This window comes from Strix uralensis, chromosome 3 (genome assembly GCF_047716275.1).
Source record: "Strix uralensis isolate ZFMK-TIS-50842 chromosome 3, bStrUra1, whole genome shotgun sequence".
Taxonomy (NCBI): domain Eukaryota; kingdom Metazoa; phylum Chordata; class Aves; order Strigiformes; family Strigidae; genus Strix; species Strix uralensis.
The window spans coordinates 128,491,740-128,519,719 of NC_133974.1; the positions used below are offsets into that span (position 1 = coordinate 128,491,740).

At 38.6% G+C, this 27,980-nt stretch overlaps 1 protein-coding gene across 3 annotated transcripts in view; it reads right to left on the minus strand.

Annotated features, from left to right (window-relative positions):
- MACROD2 (mono-ADP ribosylhydrolase 2) overlaps window positions 1-27,980 on the minus strand; it is a 901,307-nt gene that overhangs the window by 268,188 nt on the left and 605,139 nt on the right. For all 3 annotated transcript variants that reach the window (XM_074864379.1, XM_074864378.1, XM_074864376.1), the window contains exon 8: window positions 4,322-4,395. In XM_074864379.1, the coding sequence (XP_074720480.1) occupies window positions 4,322-4,395 (74 nt within the window). The remainder of the gene's footprint in view (window positions 1-4,321; window positions 4,396-27,980) is intronic.

The window sequence follows — 27,980 nt, forward strand, 5'->3', positions numbered from 1 at the left end:
AGAACAATACTTTGAACTAAATGTGCTGTTAAATTAAAGTCTGTTCTTGAGCAGTGAAAAAGTCCTGAGACTTTTCATGTCAGTGACATAAGGTAAGGCATACACTGAGCTTTTTTTATTTTTCACCCTTTTGAGAAACATCGCATGGTATTGAAGTAAAAGCAAATAATTTCTCACATTGCAATCGTTTGAAGATACTTGTCACAAAAAACCCACAACCCTCTACCTGCTGCCCCCCAAAATGTATGGGGTCCAGTATTTAAAGGTGTCACAAATCTGTTGTCATACCATTATGGGAAATTGGGTGGCAGTATCTCAAACCTTGCCAAATTATCCCAGAAAGAAACATTCTGAACTGTTCAAAGAGCTTAATGTGCATTTTTAAATGAATGCCAGTGTATAATTTCCTAAAGGATGGGATCCAATTCTATTTTGTGCTCTGAAGAATTCTATTAAACCTCTAGAGCACTTTGTGAAATGTGAAAATGCAGTTTGCTAAAGAGATAGCCTAGGTGGTCTGCAGTAAATTAACCGGTACTGCTGACTGTGGCCATTCTTGTGAGTTTGCTCCAAGGGATTTCTACACTTACAGTATAACACCATTTACCAGCTTCTAAACTAGATTTGCCCTCTGGCTGCAAGTCAGCAGACCTTGGTGTAAAACATGGCCAGAAATTAGTTTGACTAAGACTTGCATTTCAAGACCAGAACAGTGCTGCATGTTACATTCAACTAAGTCCAAACCGTTACTTCAATACTGTTGTTTTCCCTAGTGGACTTTATGTAGTTAACTTTTAGGCTTCTAGACTATGATGGCTGCTGCCCTGCCTAGCTGGTGTTCCGTGTTGAGTAAATTACAATAGATTTCTCTCTGTGTTGCTTTGTAACAATTAACCTCAGAAAGGAGCTAACTCCATTTGCATGGTAATGAGACATTCATCTGAGCGACATCGGAGTTAAGCATGTTAATAAGTTTTTATGCAAACACCTGAGGGGTCAAGAACAACCACGGACTTGGGTAAGAAAACCTTTTATTAAATGCAAATCACTTTTCTTGTAAACACTATGACAGAGAACTTCGTAGGACTCTAACACAGCTTGCAAGAATGGAGTCTTTAGGTTATATTTTCAGGCCCCCAGGCGAAGGAATATAGCCACTGATTTATTTATATTTTCAATTAATATCAGTGTGGATAAAATCTTCATTATAGCATCAAAGGAGAAAAGTACTACAGGAAGGTAGAGAGGAGAAAACAACAATATTGTCTTATCTTTCACGAATTTGTCACAGTTTCCGGGGATGCAGGAAGGCAGATAAAACGCTGCTGCTGTAGAGCACAGCAAAAGATTTACAAACTTGTCAGGTTTCCATCTTCTTCACCTATCTGTTTTTGCAAAGTGTGCTGTTATGTAAGCAAATTTCCTAGTGAGCAGGCTATCACTTTGGTCTCTATCTTGTACTAAATCTTCGTGAATTCATTCCGTCAATTCACATTCTACACTCAAAGAGTTGGAGATCTTGGCTAGGACAACCAGTACCAAACATTGGATTACTGTCTGCCAAACATCTCTGGTACTAAAGGAGCCCACCCTTCTCAAAGGCACAGCAGATTGCACAAGAAGGAACAAAGGGAAGAAGCTGACTTTGATTCATTTAACTCTGGCAGAGGCAAGTGCAGGAGGCCTCTTTTGTTCAGGAGAGGCTGTTAGCAGGACACACTGACTCACTTTGACAGCGCGGCCAGTGTCAGGGGAGTGGTTCTGGTTAGCTGGAACAGGAGTGAAACATGGGCAGCCTTCTGAAAAGCTGGCCTCGTGGCAAACGGTTAGAGGTTTTGCTCCTGGACTACAACATGTGAATTTAAATATCCAGTGGGTGTGTAGCAGGAGTTGCTCTATCTTTATGATGGAAGTTTATAGAAAGGACTATATCATACAGTTATCTGCAGTAAGAGAAGACTACGTTGTTGAGATCCAGAAAGTCTCTTTCATTTCCATTGCCGTATGATGAGCTACTTTTGGGAAAAGTTTGGGTGATGTATAATAATACTACTCAAAGCCCAAAATCTAATTTAGGCAAGTAAGTGTACACAGTATAAAATGGATCACCCTGACACCTGGCACAGAACTATATCAGTTCATTTAAACCAGCTGAACTATGCTCACCTTGCCATAGTCACTGAACAACAGCAGCCCAACAACTGTATGCTTCTCAAAGATCCCTTTCACTGCATAAGTTACTGCTATCTTCAATATAATTGTTAAGTATTTTTATTTTGCTGCGGACCGATTTATGACATGTAAAACATGCTAGTATGCCATAATCTAAAATTCAAGCTAGTAGATTGCAGAAAAACCATACGAAGAGGGAAAGCTTTATACAAGAAAGTACAAAGCTATGGATAACTGGACCCTCAAAACATAACTTGACTGAACTGTAGCACCCCACTTCCTTTGAAAATTAACAAAAGCTCTTATAGATTAGCTCTTAATTGTCATATTCACTGATATGTAATAACTGCATCAAATGCATCACATGTACGTCTTCAAGTGCAACAAACGGTATGAGACCTCAACTTGGTGAGTCTGGGATTCAGGGTGTTAGGAAACATTTAATATAACAATTATTAGCTATACTAGTCCAAATTCAAAAAACAGCTGTGATGCAACCACAGTAGGATAATTTTTAGCAATTGTTTTGTAGTCAGGAAGAGCCTGGGCTTCTTTCACTGTTCAAACATTGTAAACTACAGCTACTTATTTAGAAAGAATTCAAATTAAATTGGAGCTTGTGGGGAGCAAGATAGGAGGTTTAGAGCTAGGCAGCCAAGAAGGCCAAGACTTAGAGGGGAATTTGTTACAGAGAGTGAGAAAGGAGGAATCATGCATGTTCGGCGCTCATAGTTTATACTAATCTGCATGGACCATAAATACAGTGACATTTTGCAAACACAGGTCAAAACACATAAAAAATTATTATAACTCAGATAAGAATCTTGAACACATATGACAAACACTGTCACTTCAATCGCTATCTGCTGTGATCCTCAAATCTTCTTCCAAAACAGACCTGGAGCTTTCTGAGGACAAGGGGAGGAACTCACTTGAAGTCTGTGGAGGGGACCAGAAAAATGTGGAATACACACACTAACTAAAAGACAGAGGGAAAGATGACACGCAGGGCATACAAATTTCCAAGCCAGAAGCAGAAAAAGGAGAAAAAAGGGAAGACTCAAAGTGTATTGAAAATAAAAGTTGTCTTATAGCTGAGAAGCCAGGACTGAACCATACAACAAAATACTTAGTGTACCTTTAGGTCTGAAAACCTCAACTTACCATTCAAATCTCAACATAGTATTTCCTTTCAATTCCAAGTTGGTAAAAAACAAAATAAACCACATAAAACTGCTAAATTCATACCCTCACGTATCAGATTCTCGTGAGAAAAAGGCCCCCTGAATATATTGCTAGAGGAAAAATACTACTAATTATGTCCCTGTATCCAGTGCTTCTCCACTGGATGCTTTGTTAAATATTTTCAGGCAAAAATACTGAACAACTCTAGCTGTCTAACATCTGTTGGCTGTCATCATGAGGAAACAGGTATATCTTCAGTTTAAGAAATCATGATTATTTTATTTGTTCTGTCACTTCTTTGTTGCATTTCTCCAATTCAACACTAGGAACTATCAGCTTGCTAAGAACTCAAACCAGAGAAAGACAAAAACTAGAAAGGGGAGGTATGGAGATCATTCTGTTCAAAGAATTTTTTTTGTCTTGTAAAAATAATCGGCATCATGTTGTCACTGGAAGAAAACCAGTCCTGTTAAAAATTCACAGTTGTATCACATAGTTAGCGAGCGTTCCAGGGAAAACGAACACTTAACTCTAAGCAACCCAAAAACTAATGAAAACAGAAAATACTATCATACAGCTCTTTACTGTAAAGTGACCCCTGGAACACCACTGACCTTTGGTGGCTGTTTCCACTGACTACTGCTATATACATTTCCTTTCCAAGAATCTCCTTATTATTACACAAAAACTCTGACGCTCAGAAACACCTTAGGAAGAGAATAGTCTTTCACTTTGCCAGGAAAGATTACAATGCACAGGAAACACACAGTATGGTTTCAAACAAAGGTATTTCCCTTCAACTCCATTTGCTTTTAAATATAACGATCTTCCCCGGGCTATATTGTCCTGACCTGATTTCACTGGTCTTAAGACTAAATAATAAAAGACTTCGAGGCTCAAGCCTGTTTACTCTTTTCACAGACCATAAACTTAAACAGAAATTTGGGAAATGTATATTCCATACCTCACTGTGATTCTTGCTTAACCATTCCTTAATAGTGTTAAGGGCAATGACAGCAGCAGGCTCATTTGGAAAACCTAAAGACAGAAGAAATGAGAGATAAATAAATGGCACACATTTGTCTATCCATGTAAGAAAACAAAAATCTGGATATTTCCCTCCCCTCCCCCCCCCCATTTTTTTGACTATTTTGGGATTACAGTTGGTCAACTCCCTTCTTCACAGAAGGTTTTAGGTAACATCAACTACTTTTTTTCCCAGCTAAACAAATTGAAAAAATGGACTTTTATTTATTTTTTTTTAAAACTCGAGTTAGGAAAGCTCCACCGCTCAAGAGAAGTAGAAACAATAGAGCACCTAACATGTGTCATACTAGGCAGGCAACAACATAACACATATATCACAGTAACAAATACTAGGCTTACATTTTGTGGCATGCAAGAAAAGTTCAGACGTTTCTTAAGGCATAAGGACTTTCTTAAGGCTTTCTTTCTTTAATCCATCTGTCAGCAAAACTATACAACACTCTGACCCCAATACCATAGGCCTTATAAGGATACAAATGCTTGAGTTAGAAATCTCTTAATTTATGAGCTAAAACATAACGAACAACTCTGAAAATTAAGGAATTCTTGAAGCATAAGCGCATGAATTTAAGGCCTGATGTTGCATGACATACTAGCAATAGTAACTCCCCCCAGCACTAAACAGTATCAGAAATCTTTCCAGGGATACAGAGTTTTTGCTTTGATGGTCTCTATCTATCAAATCTAAAGAAGCTTTCATTACTTAGGCAGCCTTAATTTAATTTTCCTTTAAATTCTTAACTTGAGGGCAGCAAATCATTTTTGTGAGGATTTAAAAATAAAAACCCATAAGCTGTATGAATAGCTCTCAGTAGGTTAGATTAATAGAACAGTCTTTGAAGAGGTGGAGCTGCAGGCACAGTGTACAAGCAAGCACCAGGGCTAGACAGAAACAGTCATGAAATTTGGCATACAGCTATGTACATATAGCCTTTTTTACCTCATACATCACCCTCACACCGTAAACTGAAATGCAGACACTGCAAAAATTAGTAGATGTATCCAGCTTTTTGACCTGGCACATCATCCTCCAAACTCGTATCTTCTTTAACCCTTTTTCAGAACCTGTGCACTGCTAGATTAGAAAAAATAAACAAAAAAATCTCTCTACCCTGAGTCACATCCCAAAACATTACTCCCTGTAATTGGACCCTGCAACAATTTTGTCCAGCAGCATGTGTACTGTTTTGAAGTGATAGATGACAACTATCCAGCAAGAGTAGCAAGTAAAATAGTCACTGTTTGAGTAATATTATTTAGAATGTGCACCCTTTGCACACATTTCTCAATAAAGCATTATTTTTAAAGTTTTCTGAAATCTTTTTTTCCAGGTCTGAGATGAAAAATTTGCTAAGATCCTACAAGTGTTACTGTGGATACTTCCACTGCTGCTGGGCAAATATATTCTTATGACATTTAATAATGCTGCTGATATCATCAAGACATATTTCTTATGACACAAACTAATGAACACTAACGAAACCCAAAGCAGGGACTTCCAACAGCCTCGTTTTCATCATATAAAATAACAGATCTCTAAGCAGATCGTCTGCTCAAGTTAGTAATATCCTATGTGACAAACTGGGACTTTGTAACGTAGAAATTCTGTACCCTGAGTGTGCTGGATCTGCCTGGACATACAGCGAACGCCATGCAGAGGGACAAATGCGTATTTCAGACAACTTATACACCATTGTTTATGCACTGAATGATTTATTTTCAGAACAATTCTCCCTCTAGCAAGATTAACTTTTCAGGCTTGTTGTTCACTCCCTCACAGCAGGGTATTTGCCCAAAACTGTGATAAAGCACTGGCGATTTTATAGAATTTCTCCATAAATTGTACATTATTTAGAAACCCACTGCCATACTAACCAATCTTAAGTAGAAGCTTATCTAGAAAACTGGTGTTCAATTACTCCTAAGTGACCACAACGTAAAGGAAATAGTTCAGCAAGCAAAATAAAAAGCCTTGAATTCTGTGTATGATTTCAGAAAATATCTTGAAATCCATAGAAGCCTTTTATGACCAGTTACCAAAAAAAAAAAAAAAATCTAATTAGTATTTTACACACATTTCTGGTAATTTTAATGAAAGGATTACCTTCCTGGCTTTATACAGAAGCAGGATGGAATTTAGCCTCCTGTTCATACCCTGCACCAGCACAAAAGACCCTGTGTCTCTGATTCTCGAACAGAAAAACATTTTGTTTTATAGGACTGGGTTAAAGGGAGATAAAGTGAGATGGGATCTTTTTAAACATGTTGTTGCGTTGTTTTTATCTCTAAGCTACATTTGTCTGCCATAACATTTCTGATCCGCTCCCATACATGCACCCGTCCCCCTCCCCCCACTTTCCTTTCAGCAAAAAAGCAATCTCAGTGAGCACGTGGGAATCAAATTACTTGAGAGAAATGAGCTCGAGGAGCCTCACAGTTAACCGACTGCTGGAGCAGCAGCTCAGGCAATTCTGGCTAAAGGCTCAATTTCACAAAAGATAAAACAGGTAAAGTAATAAGAGTGACACTGGCCCATGTTACTGCAGTGAGTGCTCCTCCAGAATACTGAAAAGGACAAGGGCACAAAAAGGCAAAGAAGCATTAGCCGTAAGGTACAGGCAAGCGGTGCCTCCGTAGGACTTCACTGGGTTTATTTGGCTGGAGAAAAAAGGAGGGCTGGCAGGTTGTATGCCGTGGATAAGCATGGGGTGAAGTGTGTACTCACCCACACACACAGGCCTCTAACTTGGACTGGGCTTCCTACATCCTCCAGCGGCAAAGCCAACATTTTGGCAACAAATCCTGCTACACCACAGAAATGGTGAAGGCTATCTTTGGCTCCTGAATAGCTGCCTCAGCAAGTGGAAAATTTACTGTGTTTTGCAGTGCCTGCTAATCACGTCTCACTTCCTATTACCAGGATCTACTCCCAACCCTTCAAGTACAGCAAATCCTAGAAGCGAGCGGCCATCATCTCTTGTGCCCCTCTCAGTTCAGTAGCCCTCCTCTGAAGTACCGTTTTATTCATTACCGCTGATGCCACAGTGGGTGCAAGCCTGATAAGTCAACAGGAACGAGGGTGTGCAGAAAGTCCTGCATGGTTTGAAAGACATGGTGGGTGAAGGAGAGATCCCATGTGGATGCTTGGCAAGGGCTGAGCTTCGCTTTGCTTGTTCAACACTACCAACTCTGGAAAGCATGTCGGTGTTGGCTATCTCCACGTGCCTGTCCCTCTGGCCGTTTGAGAAAAGGCTGTATCACAGCTGTGTCTCCAGAAACACTTGCTACTCCAACATCTTTGTGATTTGTTTGGAAAATGTTATGAAAGCGCTCACATCTTTGTTCAGTTGCTTCACAGCTAAAATGTCACTCTAGACAGGACAGCTGCCTTCGTATACGCCTTTAGAGAAGCGACTGCCAGCTTTAACACTGACTTGGGTACCAGCATCAGCCAAGCCACAGTCGAACTTAGAAACTTCCTCTTCTCCTCTTTATATGCTGCTAATAGCTGTATATACTCCTACATTCACTCCCTAGGATGAATGACTGTGTCTTCATACTCCCCACTACAAAAACCCCCTCCTACTACCATCACATAAAATACACCTCATCTGAACTCTACTGCTTTCTGTCCTTGCACAGATATTACCCACAGTGACAGCCTATGAAAGCTTTAAAAGGTCTTCAGACTTATGAGCTTCTGCACCTCTTTCCAGGACTTTACCACCTTATTCCTGGAAATTGTAACGCTGACCTGAGAAATGGCTGCTGAAATAAGCTCTACACTGTGCAAGTTCTCGCAGTCATCATGGCCATAATTTTCCAAAGAAGGAAGATCTGGCAGAATTATTTTGAAATATTTGATATTAAATACATGTGCTGTTTTAGAGGAGAAGACTGTGGAGAACTGAGAAAGATAGTAACTATAAGAGATAGACGTTGAAGTTCCCCTTACATTTTGTATTTATTCCCTGGAACGCAACTGGTAAGAACATAAGTCCCCCTGTTTCATCAATGTATGGAAAAGATACGATGAATTCTCTGTTGTTCGACACTTTAAGTGTAAATACTCAGCCTTTTGTGCTTGGGGGATTTAGCAGAGAAACATTCACGCTATTGTGAGCCTCTGTTACTGTATGCCTAATTTGTCTGTGCAGCATCTGAAAAATGTATACTGGAAGTTCTTCAATGAATAACAGTGCAACAAGGATTTTGTGAGATAAAATTAGCAGAAATTCTATTTAAGGGACTCCCAAATTGTATGGAGATGCTGGTAGCTTCATCTGTCTCTTACTGTGTTCAATCCAACATTGCATCTTATTAAAAATGTCTAACTTACAATCAGGTAATTCCACCTCCCCATGAAAAGCCCGTTAACAAAACGTAAGTACTAAATAATCAACCTTTAATATGATATAGCTGAAGATGATGATAACAGATTATCTCGGTTAGATTATAATACTAACAAGCAAATGTCAATCCAGAAAATCACTTCAATAGCTGCAGGGGTAAGTCTCACAATTTGTCAGTTTAACTGAGATGCCTAACGTTTTCCATAAATCAACTCATTCTGGTAAAAAAAGGTCTGCATCTTTTTTTGTTAGCACAGCCTAAGTGTTAGACAGGTTTTTATTCATTTAAAATATGCTCCCTTCTCTATGGTTTCTGAAAGGCTCATCACCATCTTAATATTCTTATTTGCCAGTTTTAATGGTTTCATTTTGAAGCAAATCATGAAAAGAACTAAATGCACATCAACACAAATACTCATTATATATTTCTCATACTTTCTCAGAAAAATATCTACACTGGCATGTTTGTGCATATATCAAGATGCCACATTTTGCAGACTGTTCCCGTGTTCTAAAATCAAATGCGAGTCCCACTGTTTAATCAACATGACTGTCAAAATGCAATAACTTCCATTTATTTAGTTTATATATTTGTCAATTATGTTTAATAATATATAAAGGATGCTCTTCGAACAGTAGCTCAACAGTCACGTTTTTAAACTGTGGAAGTGTACTGAAGGCCCTGTCTGCAGTCAGTATGACAGGGTATTTCCACCATGCATCAAGTGTTTGCTACGTGGGAATCATCAGCACCAGATGGTGTGGAAAACAAAGACATTTCCCAGGTTTGTTATTAAAAAAAAAAGACACTAAGCTTTTATTCCGTATATCTTCTGAAATCCAATATTATTATTATTGGTGCTACAAATGCTTTCTGAATCACAACAGACATGTGAATAACTGTGCTTCATTATGGTCATGTGGGTTAAGGCTAGCTATCGACAACACACTAATCATAACACTTCGGCCTTATCACTTTTTGACAATAAAAGGAAACAAATGAGATGCACAGCCCAGCATGCCTGAAGTAGGGTTAACTCAATACGTTCACTTGTCCTTCAGCTGTGAGACTAGCAGTATAATCTTGCAACTGATTCCATATAATCATCTTGTCAAAGATATATTTTAGCAGTCAAAATGAATTCACTCATGCTAGGTTGATTCCCATTACCATGGTAAAAATGACTTTTTTTGGAAGCAGCGATGGTAGTATTCTACCAACAAGCTTAGGTTGTTGCTATTGTTGAGGTTTTTTTCTCCCCCCCCCCCCCCCCTTTTTTTTTTTTTTAAATAACCATGGTCACGTGGTGATTGGCTAAACAAGCTGACAAGTTGCTAGCTTGATCATTTTTGTGGACACTCGCAACCTGGAAAAGAAATGCCCTCATTTGGATCAGCTGCGTTGAAGACTAAACAAAAGAGCCATGAATCTTCTGCTAAATAACCTACCTTGCCTTATTGAACTCATTCAGCCAGAGAAAACCTTATTTGCTGTCCATTCAAAAAGCAACTCTGAGGAAGACAGTGAAATTAAGTACTGTGAAAAGCCAGTAACCTTTCTGTTACCCCAGTTACCCCAAGAAAGGAAGTTGCACATATTCACCATATCCTTTGTAGACTGTGCTAGGGTAATTAATTAGCATGCATATAAAACGTCAAAGGTAAATGAGAAATTTTCAAAATGCATAAACAAAACATTCTTCTGAAGACATCATTATATGTCTCAATTCCTCTCAAGCAAGGAACATGCCTTTTTATTTTCCCTGAGTGAAAAAGTTCAGCAGCAACAGAAAAATACATACAGTTCCTGAAGAATGATTGCCAATTGCATTCCACTGCTGACATGATAGAGGCGCAGCTGGTGGAAGATGGTTAAGAAAGGAACCCAAAATAAGTATCTAGCAAGAAACGGAGCATCTCTATTGCGATACAGTCACACAAAGCAGGTAGAGTACTGAAATGACAGAGTCCTTCTTCATCCACAGAAGTGCATTGGGTAACTCAGTGAGATCCCTGGTTAAGTCAACTAGAGTCAATGCTGGCACCAGGGCACATGATAACGCTCATGGCAAGTCAGGGAAACCAAGACAAGTGGCAAAATGAGATGCACTTGCTCTCTTAACAGGGCTGGCTCAGCCCCGGCTTGTCAGAAAAGGTGCCCCGTGTGTGCTCATTGCTGTGCTGACTGACAGCGGGGTCCCTTGTTTGATCAGCACAGCAACCCACCTTCACCATCTACAGCTCAGTCGCTTTTTTCTGTACGAGTTGCAAATCTGGACTCAGCTTACAGCTGCAGCCAAAGAGAGGCCTGTTACAAGAAGGTGGCTGGATGCAAGACTTGCATGCTAAGATGTCATTGCTGTTTCTCTGAAACACACGATATCATGCCACACTTCACACTACTATATTGATATAATTGGAAAAATACCTGCCATATAATTGTCTTAAAAGTGTCAGCTGAATATAGACATATACTGTAATTATTTAGGTCATGTGAGCAGACAGAGGCTTGCACTAACAAGTCTTAGGATTCACTAAAGAAAAACTAGATTTCAAGTTTACCAAGCTATTTGATATTTATTAGCATTGCGAGGAAAATAAAAACCCAAAGAAGTTCTACTGAAAATGCATTTACAGTCGGACTGCTGAAGAGGAATAGAGCTTCCCTACGAGCACCTTACTGCGGGAGGTATCTCACTGCGATTGTGCAGGAGAGCTGCGTATTTGCAAGAATTTCACTTTTCTGCAGCAGTCAGTAGATTTTTATTAGAAGTCAAGATTTTGGTTTCATTCTTTTTCCAGCATTTATAGGGAGTATGCTTGCAGGGGGACCACATCATGGATAAATGGGTTCTCTAACAGTCTTGTAAAAAAATATAGCAAGCAATACTCAGAGACTCTCTGGGAAGCAAACTGCTTCATAGCTGTGCTGTTTACTGTGCTACGTGATGGAGCTTTTCTGCCTGTCAGGGTATTTCTAATGCCCACGTGGAACATTAAGGCTTCCAGCTGAGCATAATAGAGGAAACAGCAGAAAGATACCACCACAACACTGAAAGGGAAGACATCTCACTACTCTGGCAATTAGCATTCTCATCTAGTAAGAGAAAGTATATACACCGCAAATGCAAGTGAAAGATATACTTGTGCAGGTAGTTTCATAATTATAAAATCTACCTATGAGAGTGTATACGCAATGTTTGCGTAAATTACACAGCCGTTTAGACACACGTATGCAGCTGTTCGTGAGCTCAAGTACATCATTCTTCTTAAAACCCACTCTATACTATATCCAGAACTGCTATTCCAGAAACAAGAGTTGTACAGAGAAACGTTAATTGAAAGAGGTTTCAAAGTGTACATGGGCTCCTTAATGCAGAGTATTTAATCTTCTATTTATCCATATATAGCAAAGAAGTTGTTTTTTTAGGGTGGCAACATAATACAGCAAAAGTAATTTGAAACAAAGTGTAAAGCACTAGTCAGCTGTGAAATCTCCCATCATACACTGAATTGAACAGCAATGGGATATTGGCTTCATTGTAGTTACAATTCCAACAAGGTTAAACATTTATTCTACCCACTGATTTAAATAAAAATGCCTTGTTGTTCTCAACTGAAGCAATGTCTGGAGACTCAATCCTACCTTCCTGAAGTGCCTTGCTAATGCTGCAAGAGAGAAAAACCAAACAAAACCCCCCACACCCACATCCTCTGAATTCCACTTGAAACGGGTAGTTTTTCTAAAAAAAAAAATGTGGTCCAATGCAGCGATGCTTAACCTTTACTGATCCTATTCCAGGCCCTCCTTGACACACAGTGTCTCTAAGCACCGAGGGAAGCCTAAGCATCCAGAGATCTGCTGTTCAGCAATAGGAATAAAGTAACGATCCTGGACCTCGCAAAGCCCGGTTCCCTATGGAAATGCATTTTGCAATTGATTGCAGGCTCTAATTGAAGGCTTGCCTGAAGTTGAGATATTCTCGACATGCTTCTCCTTGCCGAGTCCCTGATGTCTACTAATGCATCTGCCACTACAGGCTGGGCAGGGGGAGAAATTGCTATGAGAGGCTCTTTCTTCTTGCGGACAGGATCTTTGTGCAGACAGTGGGAGCTGGGAAAGTGCACTGAAGTGCAGCAGGTTGGGGTGGAGGAAGAGGAGGGAGCATAGGACCTCTTGCTGCAAGATGGGGTGCAGCGTTTTGGGGAGGAGGGCTGAATCTGGCCAAGACAATATCAGGGCTGTTGGCTTCGCTGGAGCTCTTGGTATTTTCACAAGACTAGGCAGCACATTGTGACAGGAGTTACAAGTACAAGGACTTGGGGATACAGATGTATATAAGGGACGTGAGGGAAGACGAGCTACCACAGCAAAATGAAGGGAGATGACAGTGTAAAAAGTCTGAGAAACTTCAGAGGAATAAAAAATACATAGGCAATGGACAAAAATACAAAGTCACATAAAGAAAACAAACAGCGTTGCCAGCCCAGCTCTATCCTTTAAATCACTTCCACCACATTCAATTGCTCTGACAGATGCAACCCAAAGACCTAGGTGGATTATCTAAAACTAACAGAGTACTTGGTGAAGGCCATTCTTAGTACAAGAACAAACAAAACAATCTGACGTTATTTCTACTGAAGCACAGTTTTTATCTCCTCTCTAAGGGAAATCAAAGATTTCCTAAGAGCACATAAAGAAAATCAGCTGAAACAACATATACTTACTCCTTGTGGGGGAAAAAAAAAAACAACCACCAAAAAAAAAAAAGGAAATAAAGATGTTCTTTTATCTTTTTCCCCAAAAGACATATATGGAAAAAAGTTATAAGGCAGGTTGGGTGAAAAAGCAAGATACTGTGTGAGGCATATTTAATCTACTTAGTTTACTCTTTTTAACAAATACATTATTGATTCTTGGTTTGTGTATATTATTCACACTGTGGATTTTTTTTCTGTTCTTGCCTTAGGCAGTGATAAACCATACTAAAGGGTCACACAGACCAGCAGCTATTGTATTCAGGGAACCTACAACAGCTCAAAACTGAAATATTTCCAAATAATCTGGAGTTCAAAAATGCCAGTACATTTTGGAGGAACAGAGAGGGGGGTGCATTTTATATCTGACGCTTCTGTTCTTCACTGTACAGAAGGGCACTTCATACTACTTCAACATTTGCTACGTGAATGATGCTAAAACAAGCGCTTGTGCTCCGGGATGTTTGATTTGACACATCATTGCACTATCTCAACATTCTATGCATTAATTTTTTAAGAGGAAGCATTTTTCCTCCTTGCCTAGATGCTGCTTCATTTCTGTGGAAGTCATTTGTCTGGCAAGAGGTGAGCTCCACCTGAAAATACATATCCTTCTTTTCGTCCAGCAAGGGTCACAGTGCGCCTTATTTGATTTTATGCTACTGTATATATCAGCAACTAGCCAATCTACTGCAGATACTTAACTTCATCTCAGGCTGTATTGCAGCAACTTTGTGAACAAAAATTACATGGAAGCCACTGGCAGCTGTTCAAACTTCCTCCCAATGCTGCACCAAAACTGGTTTTGCTTGTTCTGTTACCCGATATCACAGCAATATACACAAAAGGAGAAACAGTTTTAGGGACTGGATTAACGGGGAAAAACTGGTTTAAGGCAAGGATAAAGAAAACTTGAAATTTAGAACTCTGGTTTCATCAAACCTGACTGGTTACACCTGTGCATCTCATACTTCCGATGCTCTTAGCAAGTCCTCATATGCTAAAGAGCATAGAACAAACAATTAGTGGGTAAAATACATAATCATCATTATCTCTTGGAAAATCTTGACTCTTCTTCCACCATCTTTCTGTTTTTAAGGACTCGTTCACTCACATGCTGATTATATATACCTGCGTTAGCACCCCCTTATCGCAACACTTCTCTTGACTGACAATCAGCCCCCAGCATCAGTTGCCTTTTAAACCCCACAACAGGAGTCGATCAACAAAATATCCCAGATCTCATCAGGTTCTTCAGTGTGTCAAAAGATCACAGATTAATTGTCAAACAAGTATTTTTTAAAAATATGATTTCTGCTAATGTCTCTAATTTGCATTTCACTCACAATTATGCATTTACTGAGTCTCGCATACTTCAATCAAAAAGGAAATTAAATAACTAGTTAATGGCACTTCCAATCCCACAAATTCAAATCCAATTTAGTCTTGATATGAACTTTAGGTCTTATTAACACTTGTTTTAAATAGCATTTTCAGCATGTATTCCGACAAGTTGTCAGTGTGATATTTTTTTATTTTATTTTTTTTTTAAATCATTATACAAGAAAATGTGTTCTGCTTTAGCAAGTAATGGAAATTTCTAATGTTTAGAAAGGTTTAACAAACACCAACGTTTCTGGTTAGACCAACATTGGTAAATCCGGCTTTAAAGTAAAATGATTTCTTTTTGCGAGATGCCATTCTTCAGGGGAAAAAAAAGAATGGAGAAAAGAAACGTTTTCCATGTCATCTTGAACAATATTCAGATTGAGACAGGAGAAAGATAAATGCCAATGCAAATGCCAATTACTGTAGTCAGAAGCAATGCCCATATTTGAAAAGAAGGAGCCTATGCTATGGTTGGTTAGATCAAGCAGCGAAGGATGTGGAGGACTAAGAAATTCTTTTGTCCAACAACCCAGTACAAATAAGAAGCTGATCTGGACAATTTAAATGTAAATTTCTTACCACCTGTCAGACAAGTGAGATTTAAAGACCTCCACTTAAAAAACAGGCATCTCCAACCTCAGTCTTTAAGTGAAAATTGACCTCCCACCTCAATTTCCTTGTAAATGTGGCCATGTGGCAGCAAAAGGGGCGGTTTATTCCAGCGCTTTATTAAATTTAGCTTATGTGTACACTCAGTATGAGGTGACCCACGCTATGCCTGGGGAAAATGACACTTTCGAAGCAAATCTCCACGCTCCACACCGCAGCCAAACACAACTAATCCTCTTGGAAACACGACAACCCAGGTAGATTAGCAGCAGGCATACGGAAAAGCATTTAAATTTGTTGGATGGAGAAACCTCATTGATTATTAAGCAATGAAGCAAACTAGGGAAAATAAAAGATCTTTAATTAGGGGAAATGCAAAAAGAAAGTGGGTCAGTTCAAAAGAGCTTTTTACATAATCAAAACTGAATGTAAGTGTTAGTCGAGCTTATAGAGCGGCTTTAGCTAATGTGATTTCCATTAATTTTATCAAAGGGTCCTCTCTATGTGCACAATTACATTTGAGATAGCTTGCATTAACACGACAGCTGCACATCTCCAGATTGGGAAAAATACCACTGCAATATTGAGCTGGCTCCGAAGTATTTCAGTGAATCATCGATAAGCAGTCACCACCCTCCACAGCACAGTCTTCCCCACATCTCTGGCAACAGAAATCAGTAAAAAACCCCCAAAACTGCATGGAGGAGGGAAAACTATCACTGTATGGGACAAAATCCCTTAAAGCCCCATGAGCCCCTCTTGCAGGAGGTGGTAGAGGGGGTGATGTTGAGCCTGGAAAAGAGGGGGTGCAGGGAAGGCCTTTGTCTCTCGCTATCAAAACCTATTTTAACTGGTTTTTTTTTTAACTAAATTAAATTAATTTTCCCCAAGTCAAGTCTGTTTTGTCTATTATGGTACTTGGCAAGTGATCTTCCTGTCTATCTCGATCCATAAACATTTTCATCTTATTTTTTCCTGGCTGTCCTGCTGAAGAGGAGTAAGAGGGTGGCTGGGTGCGCGCCTGGCAGCCAAGGTCAAGCCACCACACTACCACAGATTTTTCTATCATAAAATATTCTAACTATTCTATTTTTCTTCCATCAAAACACACAATTGGAAAGTCTGCAAAATGAAGTCACAATAACATGCAGAAAAACTATTAAAAAGTCAGGGAATGGGAAATTAAGCCATGAGAGCATTTATAATGGTGAGACCTGCATAAGTTTGTTCAAAAACAATCCAAGAAGTTTTTCTTTTTTTTTTTTTTTTTGGGGGGGGGGGGGGGGGAGGAGGAGAAAATCTACTTAGACTTTTATAGTTAGATTTATAAAACTAACAGACTGTCACTCGGCAAGAAACAAAGTTGATTTTCATAAATCAATTGCTAAAGGACCTCCGCAATAAAGCAAGAAAACTCACAGTACTTATGAGTCAAAACCAATGAGATCAATACCTTGCTTATTTGAATGATACATATTTATGTATGAGCTTCTCAAAACAATCTCATGCAGCTTGATACTTATGCATATAAAAGCCACTGAATTTGCAGTAACTACCTGGAGACAGAAAAAGAATAACGGACTGAAAGTTGGTAGGGTTATGCCACTGAAAGTCTGAACATTACTACTTAAAATGATTTCAAAAAGCAAACAAAGGTGCAGTCACTATCTAAAATAGTTAAGAAAAAGAAAACTAAATTATACTAACACTAATTCATGCTACTACTAATTCAGCCATGTTAAAACCACCAATAAGTCCAGCACTCGGTATTTAATTTTAAAGTATTCCAAGAACAGAAAAAAAAGTGGTGGATATCCAAATGCAAGAAGAATCTCCAAAATTCAGAAAGCCAAAGAAAGATTTGTTTTCCTTAGAAAACAGGAGATCGCAACTAATCAAACGGATTTGAAGAAACAGAAAGACTAATTGCTGCAAGGTATCCTAGTTCACACAAACACGAAAAGAAGGGAAATGAACTTGAATGAAGAAACCCCCTCTCCAATAGGAATTTGGGAAAAATTTCTCTATACAGATTGAAAGATCAGAAAGGAGAAAACAAATGCTAAGGATAGCAGTCAGACTAGCTTTTGTAAATAGTTTCAGAACTGCTTAGAATGCACTTTGAAGAAAGACCTAGTGTGCAATAATAGTGCTAAGTCAAAAGAGGAAACAATGAATATGTGAGCTTATGGGACATTTCTTGTGCTGAAATTTTAACATGGATCTTGTTTCCTATCAGATTTCACATACACCTTTCTCAGGTTCTGCGTATGTAAGAGTGGGATAATACCACCAGATACACACTGAAAATAACTGATGATTTAAAAGGATTGAGGTACTTCTGAAAATTCAGTAAACAAATGAAAAAAGCCCACACGCTAATTTTAACAAAGCAAGTTCAGAGTGTGGAAAAACATCCCCTTGCAAAATCCAGTTTTAACAAAAGAAGATGCTACTGCCGTGAGCAGCTCACCTCTGTTCTGCAGGAGTTACTCCACACTCAGACCCGCTGGCTAAAATGTTTGTGTGACCGTCCTTTGCTTTGGTCCCAATCAAGTGGGATGAGTTGGCTTCAACAGTTTCCATCTAGGGTTGTTTTTCCAGCCACGCTCCTTGGGACTGAAATGGATTAGCAAGCAGGTGGACTGGCAGGCATGGGGCGGCCAAAGGAATCTGTGGGGTGAGCACCCTCACAGCAGATGGAACTGGAGTAGCCAAATAGTGCTTAGACAGGATTGTCTGGGTGTTTTGGTGGTGGTGGCTTTGGTTTGTTTGGGTGTTTTTTTAAAAGCAAAGTATCTTTTAAATAACTGCATCCAATGCGTATTAACGAGACGATATTGTCTTAAGCACTGAAAATTATAGACAGATAATCCAGGATTGGACTGAAGCACATGATTACCTCCTAGCGTTTACTAAATGGGTATTTATATTTGTTGTGGAGGAAGAGGGAGAGAGTTTCATCATCAGTTCTGACATTTCAGGGGAAGAGAGGAGCCTTATAATTTAGAGATCCATGGACATTAATGTATTTAGTAGGCAGTGATAAAAGCAAGTAATAATTAGAGTAACCTACATAGCAGAGATCATACATTAAAAGTTATAAAATCAAGACTACGCATGAAATTCAGGCAGAAACATTTTGTTTAGTAAGTAGAAAACCAGTGAAATATGTTGACAGTAAGAGTCATAAAAACAAATAATAAAAATAAGTAGATTAAAAAAAATTGTGGAGGTAAGAGAAAACATAAGACACCAAGAATGATAAAATGTAGAGCCAAGGCTGAAATATATTCAGTGCAAATATCAAGGTGACCTCTTCCTAGCTGGAAGCTTTGATACCGTGAAACTTCAATAATTGGTGAAAATTGGTCTATTAAGTAAACATAATTCATTATCCAACGTAATTTTTAAAAAAAGGAGATAATTTCTTGAAATTATACGTAATTTAAAAATAATATATGTTTATGAACTAGAAGTTTATGTTTTATTGGTATAAGTGCTGACAGAGAAACATTTCTATTTATTCCTTTTCAGAAAGTGTTCAGCTTAGTTAAGGTCGGCATAAATGCCATGTAATCAGCACGGGAAACTCCAAAGAAGGTCAACCACTAGGAAACAAAATCTTGAAAACAGGAAATAAGCTAAGAAAGGACTCAGAAGTTAATTCTTTACCATCAGATGCATGAAATTCCACAACTAGAATATCACTGACTGCCCTTGGTGAGACAATTTTGAATATACTGGCATTATTAAAGAAATTCAACTGGAGAGCAGTTACATATTTCCATGTCACTTGTGCACAGTTTTGAAAAACATCAAATGAAAATATGCATGGTGAGATAAAACCTTGTGTATGCACATAAATTAAACAGCTAGAGATTCTTGTACATTCAAGTTTGTCAGTTGTACATTCTCCACTTCTTGGCTGCCAAGCACGGTAAATACATTCACTGCTTCTGATTACCTATATTCAGTAAAATGGTGACAACTCATTAATCAGGCCACACAACAGCGAGACCGATATAAGGTTCCGCAACCTGAAAACCTCATTAGGAATGACACGGAAGCATTGCCAATATGCACCCTCATTATCTGCATCATGGCTGACAGCTTCGATTAGAAGGGAGCTTTGAGTCTCACATCTTCCTTTGTGAAGAGCCTACTATATATCAGTAAACTATTGCTTTACTGAAAACTAGAAAATTAGAACTTATGAAGTCGACAGCAAGATAAAATAGAAGATTCCTAGAGCACTGACCAGCATGGTCAGCACGTAAGTGGCATCACTCTTTTCTTCTATATTGTACTTAGTACTGCGGAAAACGCAGCAACTTTTCCTGTCTCACTTTGGGAACTAGGCTTCATTTTTCTAAAAGGGACAAAAATCACCTTCTCTTAATTAAGCGATGCCTATTTAGCAACTAAATTGTTCTTTTCTCTTATTCCTAAAGCCAGAAAAAAACCCCAGAAGACTACAATCAGCTAGCAAATATAGCTCAAAATGTCGTTGCACTTATGGCAGTAATGTTCCTAAAGGCACTCCACTAAAAGAAAGTGTTCTGGACTCATAATGGTCTGCGATATTGTGTTTACTAGCTACAACAAAAAGAATGGTTAAAAACCTTTCAGTGGCATAATGTTTAGCACCTATTATGGACACAAGTATAACTACCTTACGGTAATTAAAGGCGTAAGAAAATGATTAATGTTCCGAAGCCATAAAACTGCATCAGTTGAAAAGCTATTATGATTGCACTGTCTACAGCTCACAGCCTACACTGGGCAATTTACACTGATACGCATTCTGCATAAAACTGGTACTAATTTTTTCCAACATTGGATAATGAACTGGTACATAAAGCTTAAACTATGCACCACACACCGGTCACCGCTGGAACAGTCGATTTACTCATATCCTAAGGATGCAACTGGTTTTTTAAGATTAGGTTCTAGATCTGCCTATTCTGTATTTTTCTCATCAGAATGCCAAACATTTCACACTGCAATCTTCCCCATTTTAGAAATACACTTCTGATCATAAAAACTGAGAAACAGGAAAATGGATACAGAAAACATGCTATCCCCGGCTGCCAGCTGGAACAACATGCTGACATTTATACTGGCTCTTATTTAGCTCAGAGATGTCTGAACCAGGCCCTCTCCATGCAGGATCAGCAAAACATTATTCATATTGAATAGTACCTTCCTCAACAAGTGACCTGTAAAAGTGCTACTCCGTTTGACTAAGCAAACCAGAATTTGTTTTTTGACAGAACAAGTCACAATGTGTGACGAAAGATGATATGTTCCATATGGGATACTTCCAACTCCTTGAAAGGGAAGGTTTAATGTTCTTATTCCAGAGAGAAATGAAAACAGAAGGGGACAGAAAGTTTTCCACTGCCACAACATCACATACAGTAAATTATTACCCTATAAATAGTATTATACATTATTCCTGTTAAAGGGTTCTTTCGAACATCACAGAGAGGAGGGAAAGGGGAAAAAAAGTGATACGCTGCATTGTCCAAAACTAAATTGGAAAATGATAGATACAGTTTATCATCTAGTAATATATATGAAAGCAAGAACTTCACTCTCTCATATAGAAGTAATATATTGAAAGGAATGAAAAGAGAGACACATACAAATAGTTTACAAATCAGACTTTAATGTTCATTCCAAGGGGCTAGATACTCTTTCAAGAAAAAGTAAGATAACAAAGTCTTCCCTGCCCAAAATGAACATTATAAAAAAAGTATGATACATTGGACCACATTTCTCCTCTGCTGAAGTCAGTGAAGTTAGAGCCAAAGCGAAGAGGGTCAATTACAAAAAGATACATCTATGCCTCTAAATGCAGTGGAATATTTCACAGCTAGTGCAAACCACTATAGCTTCTCTGAAACCAAGGTATATTGACTTACTCCAGCATGAATTTAGCTCTGTTTCCATTTTAGTTACCAGATGAAAACCTAAAATCAGAGCAGTAGATAGTATAAAGAACATTATTATGAATAGGTCAGTTAAAATAGGGTGCTATATTCCAAATCTAGCCCTAGAAGCCACACACGTGCTGTAACATTCCAACACAGAAAGCAACTAACTGAAACATCTGCCAAAAGATCTCAAGTTTTTTCCATAGTGGACTGAGTAAATCTAGTTCTTTAGGCTGCCATTTTTCTCTTCCGTCTGGAACCAGCCTAGGTCCTATTCCCTGGGACAACTTCAGAGACTAGCTATCATCACTCCGACCTGCCAGCAATAACCGGCACTGCGACAGGCTTCTTGTGCAGTAGCCATAACACGCCCACCCCAACCAAGGACCCGTCTTGTCCTATGGGATCAGACTCAAAATCGCTCCTCACAACGTAGTTTAGTTTGCGCTCTCTCCAGGGATCTTGTAAGCCACTGCACGGTGACACTGCCTCCTCAGGACTAATCCAGGTGATCCCTGTCCCGCAGTGATCGACGAGGTACTAGGTGGCACTCAATAACCTTTATTGCACCCGCCAAACTCCAGCGCCGAGAGTGAAGTTTGTTTATGGGTGGTGCTGGTGACAGGCACACCAACAAATCCCCTCGCTCAGTCTAACGGGGTGAATTGAAAGATTAAGTCTGTCACATTGGCATGAGGCCTCATTTTTCTTCTGTGCTACATAGGTCGCCCCCTTCCCGCAGCTTGTATTTGATTGTGATTAATTTGTCAAGGCTGGCTATAGCATGGAAATGAAGAAATGGATTGCCAATTACAGTTAGTCTTCTCACAGAATACCCATCGAACCGGTGCTATTCTGCAGTAGTGACAGCTCAGAAATAAACTGAATTCAGCTCTATTGAGCAGAAACCCGACCCAAAGTGTATTTTAAAGCAGAAGGTGACTTCCCACCCCCGCCCCCCAACCAGCTCTTCAGTAAATGGTTGACTTCTATCCTGTCTGCCTGGCAGGTACACAAAAAGGCCATCCACATTTATTTCTGTAGTCACCTTGTTAAGATGTACTGAACTTCTGACTTAACACTCTTCAACAAGGTGCACATTTGTTTCTGAATACCTCACCCTGAGTAAGCCTGAAGGGGAATTTTATATGTATACCATTACTGCTAAGTAAACAAACCCAGCAATCATTCTTCTCTGTACAGAAGCTCTTAAAAGCATTCAAACTTTCTCCTGAACAGTACTCACAGAAAGGTAAATTTTGACTTTTGCTGTGTTTCCTCCACAGTAAACCTCACATGTTCTCACAAGCTGTTTAATATTTAATTGATCTAGACAACTAGCTTAAATTGAATGATCAGATTCTGATAGATTAATGAAATCGGAAACAATTCCACAATGACCTGATTTTTTTATTAATAATTATTAATATGGAATTTGATAAATAATACCTCAGTCACAGCAATGCATGCATGCAATTAATTTTATGCACTGATACAACCACCGGCAAATTACTCAAGTTGCCTAAACTCAAAGCATGTGTACAAATCTCACTTTCTATTACCTTAGAAATTCAGTTAAAAAAAAAAAAAAATCCCTTTTCCCTCAAGCAAATTCAGACAACTGTAATAGATGCTTCCTTCCATTGTGGTAATTCACTGTATTTTATACAATTGTGTTGGGTATCACACCTGCAGAGAGCAGAAAGGTGAATGTGTTTCCAACACTCAGCGGCACACAACGGCTTTTAAACGCGTTCTGAAGTCAAAAAGGCACAACTCTCTTCCAGTCCCAAGGTGGCCTTCCATCAGCACAACCTCCACCAAGATCTGTGGTGTGCAGAACCGCAGAATACGTCTTATAAACAGGATCCTGGCTTAGAAACAGGATTAGTCATTCATTACACTGAATCATCTGACTTTGCTATTCTTTCTCTGCCTCAGCAGCAGTTGCCCTTTCCAATGATACATGGTAGCATTCCTATCTAACAAAGATGCAGAAAAAAGGAAAACACAGTGAATGACCCTTGGAGGCAGAAACACCTTTAAATTGCCTTTCAGGTACTTTGCTGAGACTCAGAATAGCAAGTCTATTCTGTTGATATTTTCTTTCATTTCAGGAGAAAGTATTTGCCCTAACAGCAAAGCATTTTTACCTTTCAAAGGCCACCTAAAAGACCCAATATTCTCACACATACTTCTTCCGCACTTCTTGAAGTGACCTTTGGACACCAAACATATGAAGGAGTGAGATCTTGGCAACGTACATTTATGTATATGGTAACTTTCTGTATACGTACTGGAGTAGTATTTAGGGTCTCCAACACTAACTAGGCCCATTAGGATACGTAGCGTAAAAAATACACAGTAAGAGACAATGTCTGCTATGGAGAATGAAAAAGACAACAAATAAGGGGCAGCTCCACAATATTCTGTGGCCAGACCTATCACTGTGCACTAGAAATAACAATGAGAAAGAGGAGCTGTTTTCCTAAGGCATTTACTGTCTAACGGAGTCACAGAAGTTCAAAAAGATACAGTTAATAACTTTGTGGTAAAACAAATTGATATATGTCACACCACAAATATTATTCCTAGTCAACTTTAATGTCTTGGCTTTTAAAAGCTACTTAAGGACACACAAGCACAGACTAGTATGACTATTCTGTTCTCACAGAGTAAGTTCTAAGCTGTGAGTGGGATTCAATTTTAACTGAATACACTTAACAGTTTTCATTTGTAAACGTCAGATAAAACAACTGTACAGTATTAAAATGACTTTGGGTGATGATCTAAGACTGAAAATCTTACCTAGGTACTTTTTAGATCTTTTTCTACTGCTAAAGTAGAGAGAATGTGTGTTGTATCACTAAGATTACATACAAGAGCAGTTATGCCACAGTGCACGGGTAAATGAAACCGCTGCTAATAAAACACACATCAGCTCTAGCACAACTTCTCAAACCCAGAAATAGTTTTACAGCTGTCAAGATGATATCTATTCTTCTTTAACTAGACTAATTTTATATTAAGTTCCTCCTTTCAAGGAAGATGAGTCGCATCATGAAATTTGACTGAAACTATTAAACTAGCTGTCTTTTTATAATTCCTTCTTTTTACAATGTGTTTAAAAATCAGAGGTAACATACTTCATATACAACGTTTTCTGTAGAAATGAGAAGTCATGAAAAAAATGTTCTTATAATTAAATGTAGTGTGACAATTTAGTAATCACAAATATGGTTAAAAGACACCCACAACAACAGAATGTCCTCCTCTTGCAAAGAAAACCTGCTTTGCTATAGCACCTGGTGAGATCTCACTAAGGAATCTGAGGTAAAGGTGTGATTCCCTGATATGCATCTTACTTGTCAACGAAGAAAACACCTAAGAAGCTCGGAATCACAGAAAAACCCAGGTTGGAAGGGCTATGGCACCTCTGGGGGTCACCTGGTCCAATCTTCTGCTCAAACTTGGATGAGGTTACTTCAGGGCCTCAGAGAACCCGGAGAGAGCACACCCTTGTCTTTGCTTCTGAATGCTGACTTCTCAAGATGCAATATAAATGTAGAGAAGTAGTCATGAACAGCAATATACAACCTTAACTGGTTGATTTAACTATCTGAATAGCCATCCAAACGATTAGACTAGTTGCCACTAGTCTCTTAACTCTTTGAGACAGTAATTGTTAAGTTATCTCAGGCCAGTTCATTCCTTTATATACATTTAAAGCTAAATAAAGTGAAACTGCATAATTCTGAATTTGGGCATCCTTCTGCTGCTGGCTTCTTCCACAATGCTGTGGTATGTTCCACAATCATTAAAGCCAATGCAAACAGTGGAATTCACTAACAGATTGGGCTCCAAGTTTACTTTTAGAGACGTGCTCTTTTCTGAGGAAAGGGGCAAGATTACATCAAAGAAAAATTTTGGATAGCGGTAATTGGGCCTTTTACCAAGAAGTATTTTATATTTCATGTATCACATTAATTTAACGTCTCCAGGACAAGGTCCGCATATCTTTATTTTCATACTTAAATTAATTTCTTGACAAATTAGCTTCAAAGAGCTTTAGCCTTTCCTGATTGCAAAGCCACAGAACAAACATGTAAGATTATCTTGTTGACATCAGCCAGGAAAATTTAGGAAAGGGAATTAAGTGATACTGTTGGTATATAACAATACAGAGCTTTAACTTTCATCATGGTAATCGAGACATTCTTAATTCTTTGAATGGAAAACCACAAATACCAAAACAAACATTATAACTGACTAGCTGAAGCCCTGTTTGTGATATCAGCAATATGTTTTCTGAATACCAGAGATCTTTTCCAACTCTTTTATGCTTTGCAGAATAGTTTGCCTGGAGAAAAAAAAAAAACAACACAAAAAGTGAAAGGAAAAAGGGGAAAAGCACCCAAAGTCCAATGTGTTTTTGATGCCTTTGGAGATGTTTCTGGCTTTTCTTCAACAGTATGCAGATAGCCGTACAGCTCGTCGCAAAAGCAACTAGACATGGGCCATGCTAGGAGCTTCAAGATGTAAGCCACTGTGAAATAAGAGCAAGAGAGGACACAATTCTTTGTTGCAGAGTAGAACCAAGACAGTGAGGTTAAAGCGTGTGGGCAGAAGTTGCAAGATTGACGGGGGCAATTAATATCTGCAAATATAAACTCCGAGCAGTGAGCCTAACAAAGGAGCCAGGCTTTCCAGACTTTACAAAGCCTTAAGTTCTTCATGCTTCTGCTGATTTTAAAAGAAAAAAGTAACTACATAGACTCTCTATTTCTTCCTAAAAAGAAAAGGGAAAAGACAAAAAGGGAGGCCGTGAGGCAGCTGAGTATTCAGTGTTCAACAGTCTAAACTTTCGAAGGGAAATTTTTAAGGACAGTCACTAAACGCCATTTTAATGAAGGACAGGATTTGTCCTCTAGTATTCAGGGGAAATGCTGTAAGTTGGACCAGTCAGCAAGAACTTCAGAATAGATAAAATTCTAGATAGTCTAACTAAAATATCCATAAAATACCAATTTCCACTGAAAAAGAGAGCTTATTAAGTCTCTTGTCTGGAAATCAAGTTTGAGCTTCTCCTTGCTAAATACATCATATGAATGTTAATTTTAGACTGCTGAGAGCTCATTGATTTACACTTTCCAGTAATAATTTTTTTAGTATTTAAAATACGTGAGAAGACCAATTAGTATCATGGACACTACACTGTCTGAAATAAGAACACTGTTAAATAATGCATGCAACAAATTTTTATACAAGTAGTAATTAGATTTCTAGGATTACTTGAATATTATAATAGTCATTTCGTAGCTGTTACTATTATTAATTTTAATAATAATCTCAGTTAACTGGTGATCAGTCCCAAAAGAGGCATCAAAAAATGAATTATTGTATATCTTCATTTTTGCTAAAATATTACATTACGTAAATTATGGAGTAAATAACAAAATGCAATTAACTTCCCAATGAGTTACAAAAAATGACTTAAAAGGACACAGTAGTGTCAAAAAAGTTGATGCAGTCTGAGTTGAGGGATGAGGAGCTGCTGATCAAGTTAAAAAATTGACTTAGTTAAGAGACAACCTTCTTAATGGGAACTTTCCTTATGTGACCTATGGGATTTGATTTTTTTTCCCCCCATCACAGAGAATTCGTATGATAATATCCATTTCTTAGGTCACCATAATTGACATCACAATATTCAAATGCTGATGATCACATACCACATCAGGCCATTGTGATGGTTACAGGGACTCAAAGCACCAGACTGGAGATAAATACAAGACTGCTTTGTTGTTGCTTATTACACATTTGTGTCTAGTGGCTCTGAAAAACTTGAGGTTAACTCCTTCCTTTGAAAGATGATGGTGCAACCTTTATTAGAACTGCTCATTAAAGAAATACATATTTTCGGAATGAAACACCAACAGAAAATGAGAAGAAACAGGAAAGATGGAAATAGATTGCCTCAACCTTTAGCTCTGTGTCAGGAATTTATTCTGACTTTGAAAACATTTGGTTTAGTCTTCTGACTCAGATTTTCAGAGAGCTTTTATAATCCTTCACTAGTGCACCTGTTGGTTAATCCCTTGTTATAATCTATTTTGGATCACTTCACGGGGAGAAGAGCTGATGGATACGGTCGCAGCCCTCTGTGGATTGGCAGGATGAATCGTTCTTTGGATACTGAGGAGGACGCGCTGGAGGTCAGGACAGCTGTGACACGAGCTGGCACTAGACTGAGGGACCTCTCTCCCCGGATAAAGACAAAGCAGGGCAGAGGATGTGCGATACATCCCTGCATCCTGCCTTGAGAAGGTATTACATGAGTCTATTTTCTATACACACTGCATACTTTACTCTTTTTAAATTTTTTTTTTCTTTCCTTGCTTTCAAAGCTTGCTTTTCAGGCTCTCCTTTAGTAACACATAATAAATTTAACCTTGCAATGTTTTGTCGTGACCAGGCCAAAAGCTACAAGTAAGCATAAGTGGCCTGATTCTAAAAGAAACAAGTT